Genomic DNA, 17,082 nt, shown 5'->3' on the forward strand with positions numbered 1-17,082 from the left:
GAGCAGCGCGAGAATTAGAATAACCCACTAAATATGGCTGTAACTAATTAATTACAGGTAATAACTAGACACCCGTACTTATTCAACTCTTGTAACAATTATGGTGAAACTATCCTATTAATGGTTAGTTTTTTACAGTTTGAGGGATTTCTGAATATCATTTCCTAAGTTGTGGCCTCCAATTATTGTTAGAGCAAATATTAAACATAATATTATTTGGTCATTGGAATGAGTTGACTTTAAAAATCCTGGTCTCAATTTTAAACCAAAACTAAAATAAAATCCAATAACAAGGGGTTAACCTATGTCCTAGCGGTTCCTGGAAGCTAATATCAGGAGTGGTTTGAGGTAATGCTAACATCCACCACACTAACGCAACAGCCTATAGGCCAGATTTGTGAACAAGTGATCAGGAGGTAAACTATAACACCAGTTCGTTTATATTTTAAAATATGACCAAATTGCTGCTTTTGAAACATAGTCATTAGCATAAAGGCTGAGTCATGCTCTAAGTTTACTGTAATAACTCAAAAAAAGCTTTAATTTAAAAAAAAGCTAATTTGTTGACAATTCCTTAAAATATTTTCAAATCAAACAGAGCTAAACTTACATGAACCCGACTGACTCTGAGTACATGGGTGGTAACTCTTTGTGACATTAGTGTGAACTGAACCAGTGGTAAGTGATGCTATAATGGACCCAGTGTCAAACCACTGGTCAGAAATACACTCTGAAAAAAAACGGGTCTGTTACCACATGCTAACCTCAGAAACCTTAAAATAGAATGTGTTCAGCCTATGTATGGAAAGGAGAAAGGGCACGTCTATTCCTAGAAGAATTTGGTAAAGTCTTTATCAAAACCAGCAATTACCACTTGTTCTATGATGTAACGCCTGACGTCTTCCTCTTTTTGGTTTTCATTTCTTCTGTCTTCCAGTTGTCTAAGAGCAAATCTAGGCATGCTAAACAACAAGCAGGAGAAGATCATAGCAATGCAGCTATGCAGCACCTTAATGTGGAGTCACAGGCAGCAACACCACTGCTCACAACTTGGATAAAACCTGTTGGTGAAAATCAGGGCAAGACCTTTCATTTTACTTAATTTAAAGCAGATGTGCACAGACTAGTTGTGTTATCTCCATAGGCATAATCGGTTGTGGCACTAAGTCATTTGGTGTTTTTAAAAAATTATGTTGGAAAATGGATAAAAATATGTGCCAACTCCAGTTTGAGGCATTGTAAAATATTTAGGGACAACAACAAGTCATTAACATCAATCAGCTCAGAGTTATAGATGTTTTTCATGTCAGATTTTCTCTCCCAGTAGTTCATAAAATGCCTACACAGTCTGCAGGAAATACCACAACAAAAGGAGCTTATTATCCCCCTCAGGCAACTCTGATGCTTAACGCCCTCATTTGAATATTTTATAAGTTATCCCTTAAAACTGGATTCTTAAAGGAGCATAAATGACCTTAAAACCAAAATAATTTTACATGGAAAATTTCAACTTCTTGTGGAATTATATATGGAGCATAAGTGTCCTCCCTTTCCGATCGCCTCGAGGGTCCCCTGACCTGAAACATCCCCCAAAATCAATGTAAGTGAATGGGACAATAAAATATTTTTTCTGGTCTGCTTCACCTTACACCCTGAATCACACACATGTTGGACTTCCATTTGAACTAATTATGTGTATTTTGTCTGTCTGTCATTTGCTTGTATAAAAATTGTAATTAAAGACTACAAATCAGAAATAGCATAAATGATATCTCATTCAGTGCAGCTGCCACTTCCCACATGGCCAAGGCTATAATATTCATTAAGTTGTTCATACATAAAATGAACCAGAACGTTTGGTGTTCATAGGTGAGGGTAATCCTCATCACATCTTCTGAGCTCTAACAAATTTGTTGTTCTCAATATTTGACAAAAAAAAAACTGTAACTCTACTGTTTTTCAACTATAAATGACTTTTTTCTGGGGTTTTAGTTAAAAAAATAAATGAAAATATTCATTGGTGATGCAGCTTCAAATTAAAGTACTCAAGTGTTTCATTGATATAAACGAGCAAGCCTGATAGGAAATCTGTGGGATGAATTAGAGCAGAAACTGTGGGCCAGGCCTTATAATCAGTAACTAGCCTTGGTTTCTGAAGCAATGGATAAAAATTCTCTAAAACGCACTCCTAACATCTTTCCAGAATGGTTGAAGCTGTTTTAGCTGAAAGGCATTGATCAGCTAGCCTGGCAAGTCCCCCTATTAAAGTAAATTCATTTACAGTTGCGTTTCAAAGACTCACTTGGCTGTTTTGCTTGCTTTTACCATCCCCTGGTGTCTGTTATTAAGTGTGGTCAAACACAACGCAAATCCACCTTGCTGTGCATTTGTCGTTTTAACACATTAATCTAAATGATGAAATGTCTCCCCAGCCTTCCTTAGTGTCTACAAGAGTGACTCATCACTAAATTAAACAAATCAGCTGTGTTCATGATCGAAGACATGCAGGAAACGTGCTGGACTGCAGCACAGGCACGTCAGCTCAAAGTCCCAGCAGAGTGGCCCGCCAGTCTGAAGTTGTAAGTGCGGTATTCCATACAGGGGGTGGTGGGGTCTGAGTGACATTTCATTAACCCAGTAAAGGGTAATCCAGCACATACTGGCTTGAGAAAATGATTTTAAAATATGAAAAAGTTGTATAGTTAACTGTCCACACACAACTGGACAGCGCTGAAACTAATCAGAGCCACGAATAACGTGACGTATTCATCACTAAGGAGATCAGTCAACGAGGCAGAAAAAACAAATATACCCTTTTTCAAAATAAATGACTTAAGAATCTCTACTTGCTTATGTCTCAATTAAAAGTTGAGTCTAAATCATTGAAAGCTGATGCCAATGTCACACACACACACACACACACACACACACACACACACACACACACACACACACACACACACACACACACACACACACACACACACACACACACACACACACACACACACACACACACACAGTCCAACTTCATCAGGTCATACCTAGTTTCTTTGATCTTTTGATCTTTTCGTGTTATCTGGACTATATTCTGATGTTCTCGTCATCCAAGGTCAGGCCACACCAAAACTCATCACAGATAAACCAACCATCAAGATGGACAACTGAGCCTTTGATGTATAATTACAACATGTTAGTAGTTAACTGTGGTTAACGGTAGATTCATGCACTTCTTTACCATGAAAAATGTTTATCCATTAATATCCAGACTGATTTCATTAAACTAAAACAGCTGAACACATTTCTAGGGAAAATGTGGTTTTTAAATCAGGAATGCAGCTGTTTGTAAGCAGTGTTTAATAGGTTGGAAAGATTGTAGTTAGAAAAAGTTAGAAAATTAGTAACATTTTAGCTGAGCTTAAGTAGAGTTTTAATAAGGAAAGTTTTATTAATGAGGCCCCTGTTCTTTCCCTGTGGTCCAACGTGTTTTCCACAGCCTAACTCTCCTCTGTCATTAATTCCGTGTCTTCAGCAGTTTTTTCCCCTCCATACAATCACTTTTCTTCTGTTTTCCCTCCAGCTTGGATTCTTCAAGCGATCCATCTACTACCGGATAATGCCCAAGCACCAGGGGGTAAAATTTCACAGGGCTGAACGATATCAGTTCAATTGAGGATTTCAGCCTAAGGAGCCACATAAAAAGTTGTGTATTACAAGCTGGACCGAGATGCAGCCTTGCTACTACAGACGCCTAAACTTTGCTCTGAACCCTGAACCATTCACTGGAGGGAGAGCTCCAGCCCTCTCTGAGCCACACTGATACGCTGCAGTGCACACACTACATACAGACAGTGTATTTCAATTTTTCAAAGTACACTTCCTCAACTTTTTCATTGTAATATGCTGAATTACTTTTTTTGGGGGGTACCCAAGGGCAGCCTTGAAGTCATGCTCTTTCTGGAAACAAGCTTGACGTACTGCTGGCAATGTGGACCAAGCTCTGGCACCTATCGTACAACCTAACAACCCGTATCAAGGGGCCTGGTACCCCATATTCCCAAAGTACACTCCACAGGGCCCCACGAGAAACACAGTCGAACACCATCTCCAAGTCCACAAAACAGATTGGTTGGGTGATCTCCCAAACACCCGCCAGGACTCTGCTAATGGTATAAAACTGGTCCAGAGTTCCACAGCGAGGACAAAATCCACTTTGCACATTGTGGTGTTATGTCAAAGGTAGTGTAACGGAATTGAAGTGATGTAACTATCTAGAGTTGTATTTTAATACACTGTAAGTAGATCACTTATTTTTAGTCAGAAGAATAGGCTGTTTTTATCATCAGGGAGTTTAATTAAACACTCTGTATTGACTTTGAGACAAGAAAAGAGAGAGAGTTGGGATCGTTTGAGAATCTTTAATTTCTTAATTATAAATTCTAAACAATCTACCAGGACTAACTCTGTGATGGATGAAAATGGATTTGGATGTTGTGTTGGTGCGTGTGTGTGTGTGTGGTTGGTTCAGACTCCTTAGGCTGACGTCATTGAATCTGGTAGTCTTTGTTATGACTAGATATCACGAGGCTTATAAAGTGATGACATGAGCCGCTATTTTGCCGTGTACGTACCCAGTGGGGGGCCTCCCAGGTAGATCAGGAAATGCCAGGTCTGGAGACCTCGGATGTGCGCTGGAGCTGTCGGCGCAGCGGTCGCAGCGTTTCAAAGCCCGTCTGAAGGGTCGACCCCGGTACCAATCGACGGCGTCAGCAGGTGCTCTTATTTTGAAAGGATCTCGTCTGGTTGTTAAACGACGAAATAAACAATTCTAACACCCAATATCTCCTTTACATGAACAAATATGCACTCGGTCACAGGTCTGGTCAGATCAGTGTATTTCATAACACGAGTAAAAAAAAATAAACAACTAATAACAGCAGTAAGTCATTTTTGTACAAATTTTAAAACATACAGCACCTCAGGTAGTTAATCATGAAAATCCAGAAATAAAATATCTCTGGAAATCAAAAGTGGACCAAAATATTACATATAGGATGAAAATTAGAACATTCTAAAAATTATTTAAACCGAAAATGAACAAAACACCAACTTAAAACTATTTGAATAAAAATTATTTGGCATCATGACACACTTGTTAAAAACATTGTCCTCAATGGGACTTTGAAATTAGATATATCTATAGATATATTTATTATACTTTAATAGTTAGTCATTAAAAATATAGAACAGAGTGGCTGAGATTACAGTGAAATAGCATCTTCTACTTAAATATTCTCTATGAATACTTAAACAGTGTCAAGTGTTACTAAACCTTTCACCCTATAGAAACATTTGGTTATTCTGCAGTAAAGAAACATTCTATAATGCTGCATGTTTGGGATTTTTCTATTATACAGATTCACCTTCCAGCAACATTTAAACACAAAATAAAAAACACAAATACAATTCTGATTCAGAACAGTCAAAATGTACTTGGATGACCACAATGAGGTTGATTCTGTGTCGGCTAGTTAGTCCTTGTTGCTTTGGTCGGCTTTTGAACCTCTCTAGTCCTTCTGCTTCAGCTCCATAGTTGATAAGGACTTCTCAGGCCTTTTTGACTTTCTGTATTTGTATGCTAGTAGGATGGTGGCCACTAGGAGGACCAGACCAAGAACCAGCAGGATCCACTGACCAGCTACTGCAGCAGCACCATCCACATTCATTCCCAGGAAGTCTACTTTGACATCTTTGATTTCCACTCCAGGCCCTGAAGAGGAGGACAAAAAAGCACAATTCATTTATTACTTTTATTTCTTGCTTTACTAATCTGATCCTTAAATGTAAAAAACAAATAACAGAATCAGGTTTGGATCTCATCAAACAGGACAGGTGTGTGATTTATGTACCCTTTTCACAGTTTAAGTTGCGACTGACCATGATACCAGATGTTTGTCCAGTGTTTATAAATCAGAGGAAAACGTAAAATGCTAGTTTAGACAATTTATTTATAGCATTGTGCATTTAAAATACCATTTGAGCCATTTTAAAGTTAGTTTCTGTAGATTTCTTCCAATTTTAGGCATCTTCCTGAACAGCCTACATTCAGAGGAATAACCTTTGTTCAACAAAAAGTAACGTCACATTGAAGTACAACCCATCTTAAAATGGTTTCAGTCCACAATAATACAGGATCACAAACCTTTTATCTGCTGATATTTATATTGTCACTTTCACAACATACATTTCTATTTACAGATATATTAAGAATAATTTCCATCTCACTCTCCGTGGGCAGTCTCATCCTTCCAAACTCGGGTCCTCTACCAGAAGCCTTGGAGCTTAAGGTTCTGTGCAGCATCTTAGCTGTTCCTCTTTTCTGGACTGAGATGTCTGATGCTTATCCTTGGATCTGCTTTAGCCACTCCTCCAGTTTGGGGGTTACTGCCCCGAGTGCACCAAGGACCACTGGTAACACTGATGTCTTCACTCTCCAGGCTTTCTCAAGTTCTTCCTTGAGGCCCTGGTACTTCTGTAGTTTCTTGTGTTCCTTTTTCCTGATGTTGCATCACTTGGTATTGCTACATCAACCCCAACGACTGTCCTCTGTTGTTTGTCCACCACCACAATGTCCGGTTGGTTCCCCATCACCATTTTGTCAGCCTGGATCTGGAAGTCCCACAGAGCTTGGCTCTCTTGTTCTCAACCACCTTAGGGGGTGTTTCCCACATTGACTTTGGGGCTTCATGGTCCATCCTCTGTACAGATGTTGCTGTAGACGACGCCAGCGACTTGGTTGTGGCGTTCCATGGAAGCTTTCCCTGCCAGCATCTTACACCCTGCAGTTATGTGGTGGATTGTCTCAGGGGCCTGTTTGCTAACCTACACCTTGGGTCTTGTCTGGTGTGGTAGCTCTTGACTTCTGTTGCTGTCTCTGTGCTGTCCTTCAGACGGGCTCTTTCTAGCCAATGGTAGGATTTCTTGATATCAGCCACTTCAGTTATCTGTTGGTGGTACATCCCATGTAGGGGTTTGTCGTCCCATGATGGCATTTCCAGCATCTCCTCTGATCATTATTGTCTGAGACATTCACGGAGCATGTCATCTGTTGAGGCCTCGTCCTTAATGTACTTATGGATCTTGGATGTTTCATTTTGGACAGTGGCTCACACTCACTAGTCTTCAGCCTCCTTCCTCAGGGCTTTGGAGTACATCTTTATGTCATCCATGTAGAGGAGGTTGCTGATTGTGGTTCCTTTCCTGAGTTGGTATCCATAGCAAGTCTTGTTGATTATATTTATGAGCGGGTTCAGACCCATGCAGAACAGCAGTGGAGCCATGGCATCTCCTTTATGTATGCCAAGTTTGAATGAGGCTTGTGCAATTTGCTTGCAACTTACTTCAAGGGTGGTTTTCCACAGCCTCATCAAGTTTGCAATGAAGGCTCTCAGAGTCCTGTTGACTTTTGATAACTACATGCATTCAATGATCCATGGGTCATAGTCTTTGTTGTTAGCAGTCCAGGCCATACACAAGATGGTGTATCGAATCCTTTTGGCCTGTGGAGTCCTCCAGGGCAGCTGATGGGTACCGGTAGTCTAAGCAGAATGCAGCTCAGGAGTTAGAAGAGACAATGGAACAAGAATTCAGTACAGCATTGAGGAGATTCTGGTTCACCAAACAGTGCCTCAGGAAAGGTTAGTTAGAGTTTATAGTGGGAACGGTGTGCTACTGACCTCTACTTAGAACATTGTGGATCGATGGGTGGAGAACTTTGAAGACCTTTCTCAATCCCATCAGCACATTTTCCAGTGAGGAAGCTGAGTCCAGAGAGTTTGGGCTGGGCTCTCCAATTTCTGGTGTTTAAGTCACTGAGGTGGTCAAAAGCTCCTCTGTGGAAAGGCCCCAGGGGTGGATGTGATCCGCCCAGAGTTCCTTAAGCCTAATTTAAACTTCTCCATCAGCTCCACGAGGGAGTGACACGCACGCACGGCTCGAGACATTTGCCTTCATACTTCTCCGTCTCCTGGAGAGTGTTGCAAAGCAATTCCCCACCAGGACAACAGAGGGCGTAGCGCTGTTCTGTAGTAATCCTGTTGCATATCAGGTCCAAGATAGAAAAATTACTATTTAAACGCACCATTTACAAGACTTTAACATGGACAGATTTGTCCCTCATTCTCCTCCACCTCTCCATGTGCTCTCCACCTCTACAGCCACCTTTCCCATCATTTCCGTCCACGAATAAAACGTTCATATTTTTAGTTTCCTCATGAGGAATTCTTCAAGCTGCTCCATGTCTGCCGCTAGATATCCTAGGCTCTATGATTTTGAGGGCACAATGGCAGCGCGGTCAATGACAGCGGCATACTGACCATGTGTTCTCCATCTCGATGAATGGATGTTTAGAAAAGAGAGCTCGACTCCATCCATCGTTGAGAGCCCATCCTGTCCTGTCGCCCTCAAAAGGACGGATAATGGCATTGTGTGCGTGCGTGACAGTTCTGACGGTGAAGTATAAATTAGGCTTAGGGGTTCTGGAAGTTGTAGGGCTGTGTTGGTTGACACGGCTTTGTAATATTGTGTGGACATCAGGGCAGTTGGCAGACTGGGTTACCCCTCTTTAAAAACAGGGACGGCAGGGTGTGTTCCACCTACAGGGGGTCACAGTCCTGAGCCTCCCTGGGAAGGTCCTTCTCAAGCGCTTCTTTAACTTTTTTTTTTTTTTGCAACAAGCATCAGAAATATTCAACAAATACATTATATCTTGGCATGGTTTCTATTTTTTATTACCAATTGCCTCCACTCCATTTTTACAAAATAGTTTCTACCAACAGATGGAACACTTTGTTGCCACCTGTTGGTACAGTAACACATCCCAAAGTTATATCTCCTTTGCAAACTAAAACTGAGAAATCAGCCATTTTAACTAGAGCTAAAATTTACAATGTCTATGAATTACACCATTTCATTTCTACATCCATTTTCTGGATTTCTTCTTGACTTCTCCCATAGCAGCTGTGTCTTTTTATCCCTGCAAGTCTTTCGAGCGCGATAGGTTGCCCATATTTCAGCAGTCTAATCTCCATACATCCTTTCTCATCAGTAAAACAAGAAGAGTGCCTGATTGATTTCACAGTCAGCTTAAGCAGAGGATAAAAACCAGGTGCCTGCCTCTGTGGCTTCACGTTCTGGAAAGGATTTCAGCATCCTGCTTTGAACATGTAGAACTTCTTTTGTGCAAACTTCCTACAAATACATGCATGTTTCTGCTGCTGATGTATTAAATCACATGTTAAAAGACATACTTGTTGCAGGTTTCCAGTCATACTCGGGCCATCCGCGGACATCGTTATTCTTGTTGTTCTCCACCTCCAGCCAATCGATGAGCGGTTTGAAATATGTCATGAGGGGCTGGGCGGACATTTTGGACTGACCAGTGATCATGGCCATGGCTTCAGGCCAGGGCTTACTGTTACCAAGCTTCATTGCGTCGCTGCAAATTACATAGACAATTCAAGGTCAGGGTTGGCAAGGATTTGTGGTAAGTGTTGGGCAGTTTGTCACACATATACATGAGCAGGAGTGTGAGCACACTCACCCCAGCAGCTTCCCAGCTTCGTGAGATTTGTAGATATCACACATGTGCAGTGGCCCGTTATGCTTCGCAGCATCACACAGAGCCTTGTGGAACTGAAACTGGATGATGAAGCTAATGAAGTACCTGAACATAAAAAACAGCATTCTTAGATAAGGTTAGGTAAAAAATTCTAACGATTTTATGTCTAATATGTCTTCATTTAAATAAAATTCAAGGTCAGGAAAGATTTTTTCCAACAGAGACAAAAAGCTCACTCAAACAGCTAACAGCAAAGCTTTAAAGCACTTTGTAGAGATGACTCAGCTTACACTCCAAACTTTACTGTAAAAATGAAATTGTAATAAAGGATGCTTAGCTGTGCTGGCCAACCTTAATGCAGCATACACCAAAAGTTAAAAAGATGTAGACATACATCCCATGATCATGTGTTTAATTGTTAATTAAAATCCATCCAGTGGTGCATGAGCTCTTTTACTAACAAACAAACATTGACAAGCAGACAGAAGCTAAATGACTGCCTACCTTTTGGTTTTTTGCACCAGAGAAAGTCATGATAATGAAAACAAGTACAACATGACATGTTCCTCATCGTCTCTCACTTATCTAACTGTAGCTGTACTCAAGTCTACCATGCCTAATTTGTTTTGCAAAGTCAGAGTTCGGTTGTACCTGACGTAGGGCACATTTGCAGGGATGTGGAACTTAGCACCTGGGTCAAAGTCATCCTCATTGCGAAGTACAGGTGGACACAGTCCCTGGTACTTCAATCTGCAATGAGCAAAAATTAAATAATTTAAAAATTTAGTCATTGCCACGCAATTTACATGGTATGATCACCACTAGACTGTGACCTTCACCTGAGGTTCCACCATTCTTTGTTATATTCAGTTGAAGGGATGCGTCCATCAAACACCTTCCACCTCCACTGGTCCATCAGGTAGCCAAAAGGTAGGAAGGCAATCTTGTCGAGGGCCATGCTCATCAAAAAGTTGATTTCACTTTCTAAAGGAGGCACAGACATGTCAGACTTATGTTGCAGAACCAACTCTCTGTATTTTTCATCATCACGTACCGTGGTTGTCCTCAACTTTGTCCAGAAGGCCGATGCTCTGCAGGTGTTTGGGCGTGGACACTGACAGTGCAAGAACATCTCCAATGGCCTCATGGAAACCAGGGTTGGCTCCATCACGAAAGGACACAGGCTGGTCTTTGTACTGCAGGAAGTACTGAACATGGCCCATCTCATGGTGCACCGTGATCAGGTCATCCATAGTCACAACCGTGCACTGTTTAATCCTGAAGACACAAGCGGGAGCAGGATTTTTTTATCTACAGGATAAATGTCAAGAATAGATTTTGCTATGTGGTCAAATAATGAGGGTGTTTATTATAAGGCTAATTTAGATTAAGCAAGAAGTTAGATCTATAGAGACTTACAAGACTCAATAAGAGCAGAATGTCACTCCATCTTTAAAACAAGAATATTAAATCTATTCCATAGCTGGAAAAAAACTTAGCTTTTAAATCTGTGTGACATCTGTGTGACTTCAGAGATTATCAGGCGTCTTCTTGTCCCATAATTTGATACACAATCTGGTATCGACTACCAGGCTACCAGAACTTAAGGCAACAAACCTGAAGTCTTTCCGATTATAGAAGTCCCAAGCAGAGGCATGGCACACCACCTGGCGTCCATCAGTCGGTTTCTCCAACATGGATTTGTCCCAGAATTCTTTGGGCATGGGCAACAAGCCCAGAGAGGTGAAAAATCTGTCTGATTCCTGGAACATCCGGGTGGCGTTCCAACCCTGAGAAGTAATAAAATCAGAAATGTTGCCTTTAAAATCACAAAATGATTACAGGAAAAGAGGGGTTCTATAGTCTGGTCCTTGCGTTCTCATGTTTACTGCAGTGGTTTCATGATGTCCCTCACCTGTGCCACCATAGCTGGAGTAGCATCCACCTGTGTGGCATCTGGGTAGGGTGTGACTAAATCCATAATCCCAGACCAGGTCTGAGCCCACATGTTGCCTGAAAGGACAGAAGTCAACATTACTAAGAAGACCAGGTAAGAGTCATCCTCTGCTGTGCTGCTGTTGAACCAAGTGGGATTTGTGATTGTGAGTCAGTCCAAACCCTGAGCATATGGAGCTGTCACACACACACAATCTCACACTTTGTGACTTTGAAAGAGAATTAAATCCAAAGGCATCTGCAGCCAAAGACATGACATCAATGAGGAATGGCTCAAAATAAAAGGAGAATTCTGGGCTATGGTGAGAAATTCTGGCTGACAGGAGTTAGCATTTCAGCTCTGACAAGTCCATTATATTTCCTTCATACGTACCCAACAGATGAGCAGGAATTGGTCCCTTCAGGTTGATGTAGTCAGGACCATAATTTCTGTACAAAGCCCTTCGAACATATGCATGTACGTTCAGATAGAGAGGCTCCAGCTCCTTCCACAGAGTCTCCAGGTCCTCCTCAAAAGTTGGAGTTTCATACAGAGACCGCCAAAAAGCTCCATTATCAGAATGACCTGGAGAGGTTCACATATTTTGACTCACAGTTACACTCTAAATTCCAGATCAGGTCAGTAGTTCACAGCTGGGCCCACATGGCTAACTTTGTGAACTGGACACAGTTGGTAGAATAAATATGAGGGAAAGAGAGATTTCACAGCAATACAATCATGACAAACTCAAACCCAAAAAGGTGTCCTTTCATTGTATAAAAGTGTAGATGTGAATATTTGTCCAGTTAGCTTATGGTTTAAAACTAAATTTATATTAAGGACCAAGTTCACAAATTTTTTTAAAATACATTTGCAGCAGTCTCCAGTATAAATGAATGCCTTGTGCGTCACCCTGAGGGAAAAAGCTCTTGCGCTCCTGTTTAAAGAAGTAGAAGTTAGTCGGAGCAGAGATAAACAGAAGACTGCAGGATTTGGAGTCTTATTTCTTCCTAATCGGACATCTCGCCTCTGATTGGCCCATACCAATGTGACTACCACCGACTCGGTTTGCTTTGCAACGTTGAAGTTTGATATCCGCAAATAACACAAGCCCGAAAGAGTTCTGCCGTGTTGTGGAGTTGCTAATGCTAACGTTTAGCTTCTAGCCAAGATGCGCTCTGCTCTCTCCTGGATGCCAAATCAATGCACCCTTCCTCTGTCACGAGCCAAAATGGGCGAGTCTATGAACACTAAGTTTCAATGTGACAGATTTCACTGGCTTTTTGAATCTGCAAGTTTCCCCATCTATTTTCCATTGGCAGCTAATGCAGGGCATACGTGGTGAAGACTGTTTTTACATTTAGCCTAAACGTGTAGCCCCAACTTGTCTGGTAACTTGGAGATGTATAAAGTCACACTGAGAACCTTAAATGAACTTTCCACCTGTCTTTTTAACAAGAGTTGTTGCTTAAACAGTGCGAGTGCATGACCAGGTCCAGATATGGTACCGTTGATTGTGGCAGCTTTGTTGGCCAGTTCAACATATCTTTTATAATCCTGACGAAGAATTTTGCCAGCAGAATCTCTCCATCCTTTCCAAGCAAACAGCAGCTCATCGTAGTCCCTGGACTCTGCCATGATCTTCTGGAGATCTGAGGCACACCAGGGATTACATTATAATCTGAATCAACTTCATAGGAAATAACACAAACTAGGAGTCCTTGTAAAACAGTTCAAAGCAAAACAGACCAATTATTAACTGTTAAACAATAAAACTTTCTGTTCTACATTTATTTATGTACTTTTACACTTTATTACTTTACCTGGATCCAGTGGATGGCAGGTGACACCATCTCTGCAAACCACAGCCAGACTGTACTTAGTCTCCATGTTAGATAGAAGGGTGTTGTACTGCAGAAACAAGAGATGCAAATTTACATTTTTACAAATATACTACAGACTAGTAAAAAGAATAAAATAAAAACAAGTTGACAGTATCCTGGCATCAGCAGCTGAGATGATGAATGTTGGTTTGTGTTTCTTATGCACAGATCTAAAAGCTCTGTGATTAGCTAAAATACCTTTTAAATGTTGCTCAAAGATTATTTAGAAGTCTTTTTGCTTTTTATTTCCATGTTAATGAAGTAATGAGCATATTCCTTTTCAGGAAACTTAGATTAGCCAAGATGTTTCAGCTTTATATCACAGATCAGATTTAGGTAAATTTGTTATTTTTTAAGCTGGTATACCAAAATTTCGATCAGGAATCCTTCGTCTGAGAACCTCACGGCCACAATCTGCATGTTGTTCACGTTTTCTCAGTTAGTGATTCGCGTTAGCGTCTGAGGAGCTCGACACACTGGAGCGTTGATTCAGTTGTTGAATCGGGTGTCATGGAGAAGAGAAACTGCTAAAACGTGCAGGTACTGGCCCTCTAGGTCAAAAGATTAAATTAGTTGGGTTTAGAGATTTTTTGAAGACTTATGGGATAACAGTTTTTTCTCCATTTTGGTGTCCCAGTTTCCTCCAAGCAACACAAGACATTGCTCTAAATGTCAACACTGCTGTATTAGCAGGTTCCAGTTCAATGGTGTTTCTTAAACAATTTCCCAGAAAGTTTCATCTTCATGACCATAAAGTGGCCAAGTATGGAATCTGCAGTATCTGATCCAGCTCCAAAATCCTTTGGATTAGGACCACTGCAATCAAAATTATTTCATTCATAAAACCTAAAGATACATTTTCCTCATTCTAGCCCTACAAAAATAAACTACTTCAATTGAGTAAAAATTGCCGTATCGTTGTAACAAATGGAACAATTTTAAAACTCACCTCTTCCAGCTCTGCTGAGGACAGAGCAGCCCTCTCAATGTCACTGAGTTTTTTGATGATGCGTTTAACGGAAGTATCCTGGAAGTCCGTGGTATCGTACTCGCGAGCCTTTAGTCCGTACTTCAGGGTATGTTTCGACATCTCCAGGTTCTTCTGGAGCTGGATGACAGGGAGTATTTATTTTGTGCTCAGTTCAAAACAACCATTTGATGGATTCTTAGTTGGATTTGAAGTATGCTAGTTTTATAGCAATGTGTTAGTGAAAGCACAACCTTGCATGCTAAAGTGTCACGTTTTACATTCATTACTCAAGTGTACAGATACAAGGGATTGAAAAGACCTCTGTAGAAGTTGAAGCATCAATTCAAGTGTATTGCACAAGTAAAAGTATAATATTACAGGTTTAAAAAATGACTAAAAGTAAAACAAAATAAATCCATTAAGAACAAAAGCACCACAGCACTACCACACCTCCCCATAAAACTGTTTTACAATGTCCTCTCGTGCTGATGGCTTGTAACCTTTAACAGTGGGTGTTGCAGTGACATTTTACATATTTTATGCTGTAATAATCTATTGAAATAATTTGGGGGAAAAAAATCATTGTGCGTTAGAGCGTACGGCCAAAAAAAATAAGGTCACACACTAATATTTTGTTGGACTGCCTTTAGCTTTAATTACGGCCCACATACACGGTGGCGTTGTTTCAATAAGCTTTTTGCAACGTCACAAGATTTGTTTCCATCCAGTGTTGCATAAATTTGTCACCAAGATCTTGCATTGATGACAGTAGGATCTGACTGCTGCACAAAGCCTTCTCCAGTGTTATGACCACCAGCCTGGCCACTTCAGATCCAGGATCACCCAGCCCCGGTGATCAGCCCAGACTCCGCCCCTCTTCCTCCTCTCCTCCAGGCTGCTGATGAGCACAGATGACATGAAACCCACTAATGAACAACACCTGGGATAAAAGACTGTGCCACCCAGCAGTCTGGGAGGCAGCAGTCTAGGGGTTCTGCTGTTCTCCAGGCCTCATGCTTTGTTTTAAACTCCCTGTGTGTGTTTTATAAGACCTCTGTGAACTTTTTGGTTAATGTATTGTTTATAAGGTTAACGTCGAAGTTTACCGACTTTGGGATTTTAAAACACTCAGTGTTTTCGTAGTACGTCTGTTTTTTTTTTTTTTTTTATCAACTTAGAGCTTTTTAAAAACTCCTAGTCCGGTAAAACTTAAGTTTTAACGAGGGGTTTTAATGTTGATAATTCATCCTTTAAATGTTAACCTTTTAGTCTTGGTTTTGTTTAGCATTATTTTAATAATACTCTCCATCGGTTTGCTCACTTGTATTTAGAAACGTTTTATGGCAATTAAACCCATTTTAAATCCACCGTCATGTCTTTTATGTTACCCCTCCTTCACATTTTAATTGCACATGTCGGGGTTGTAACATCCAGCACACCCGAAAGATTCTCAATGGGGTTAAGGTCTGGAATCTGTGGTGGCCAATCCATGTGTTAAAGTTATGTCTCATGCACTGTTACGGCTGGTGTCGTTTGAGTTTTTATTTATCTTTTCCTGCACCATTGGCCTCAGGAGGTGCATTTAGTAATTTATTACTAACCGTTTGAACTGCTTTGTGGTTTGGGAGGGAGGAAGAAAAATGTTTTAATAAAATTATGTTTATTTTAAGAGGGTGAGTGTTACAGCTGGTGTTGTTTGTTTTTATTTCACTTCTCAATTTCACTTTGACTCTTTTTAACCCTCCTGTGTGAGAGGAGCTGTTTTGCAGTACCTGGCTCCTCCCACACCTGTCCAGCTCCACACTGAAGCTGCCAGCTGGTGGGAATGATAATCACCAGCTGAATAAGGACTCATTGCATAAAAGCCACCCAGCCCTCATCACCAGAGAGTAGCAGATCAGAGACATTTGTCTCTGATTTGTTGTCTCTTTGGCGTGCTTGGTGTTAATCCTTTTTGTAAACCTTTTGTGTAACTTTGCACTGGAGAAGCGTGGCACTCGGTAACCTGTTTTAGCCAATTAGCATTTTCTGTGCAGGGTAAAGCCTGCACTCATCAACTTTGTGTCTAAGAATTATCAAAAGGCAGGGAAGTCTCTAATTATAAGTTCTTTCAGTGTGTTTTGTCTTAGTTTGGCTAATTTAACTTTGAATGTTTGTTTTGTACTTATGTTGCTGCCAATCAGTCCATTTGTGTTAGTCTATTGTCCTTTGTGTAAATAAATGTGTTTAACCCATCTTCTGTCCTATCATGTGACTCCAGGACAGGAGTGGTTAAACATGGTTGATAGTTTATCCCTTGGCAAGGGTGGAGTGGTGCACTCGTAAAAAATAAATACATTTTAAAACAGCTCCTGGAGCCCATCTGACCCCTTTAACAATGCAGGAAGGTTAAGTAACCTTTTAACACCAGAGCATGCATCTTTGTTACCCCCAGGTCCCCTAGACAGCATGGGACACAACATACTCCCTGAACCACTCACTATTCGAGCTTGATGACTCCTAGCATTGTCATCTTTGAATATGCCCGTACCATCAGGGAAGAAAAAAGTCCATTGATGGAATAACCTGGTCATTCAGTATATTGAGGTAGTTATCTGACCTCGTTCTTTGTGCACATCCTGTTGCTGAACCTAGACCTGACCAACTGCAGCAACCCCATATCATGGCACTGCCC

General features: G+C 40.9%; 1 protein-coding gene across 1 annotated transcript in view; it reads right to left on the reverse strand.

The window, feature by feature from the left end:
* Positions 1-4,878: 4,878 nt before the first annotated feature.
* The window catches only part of ace (angiotensin I converting enzyme (peptidyl-dipeptidase A) 1), a 29,052-nt gene continuing 16,848 nt past the window's right edge, over positions 4,879-17,082 (reverse strand). The window contains exons 14-25 of the mRNA XM_015963494.3: positions 14,388-14,546; positions 13,379-13,466; positions 13,064-13,207; positions 11,949-12,140; positions 11,535-11,632; positions 11,237-11,409; positions 10,674-10,897; positions 10,459-10,603; positions 10,271-10,369; positions 9,602-9,724; positions 9,309-9,496; positions 4,879-5,770 (exon numbers count right to left, since the gene is read on the reverse strand). Of these exons, the coding sequence (XP_015818980.2) occupies positions 5,568-5,770; positions 9,309-9,496; positions 9,602-9,724; positions 10,271-10,369; positions 10,459-10,603; positions 10,674-10,897; positions 11,237-11,409; positions 11,535-11,632; positions 11,949-12,140; positions 13,064-13,207; positions 13,379-13,466; positions 14,388-14,546 (1,836 nt within the window). The 3' untranslated portion in view covers positions 4,879-5,567. The remainder of the gene's footprint in view (positions 5,771-9,308; positions 9,497-9,601; positions 9,725-10,270; positions 10,370-10,458; positions 10,604-10,673; positions 10,898-11,236; positions 11,410-11,534; positions 11,633-11,948; positions 12,141-13,063; positions 13,208-13,378; positions 13,467-14,387; positions 14,547-17,082) is intronic.

Source organism: Nothobranchius furzeri, chromosome 16 (genome assembly GCF_043380555.1).
Source record: "Nothobranchius furzeri strain GRZ-AD chromosome 16, NfurGRZ-RIMD1, whole genome shotgun sequence".
Lineage (NCBI taxonomy): Eukaryota > Metazoa > Chordata > Actinopteri > Cyprinodontiformes > Nothobranchiidae > Nothobranchius > Nothobranchius furzeri.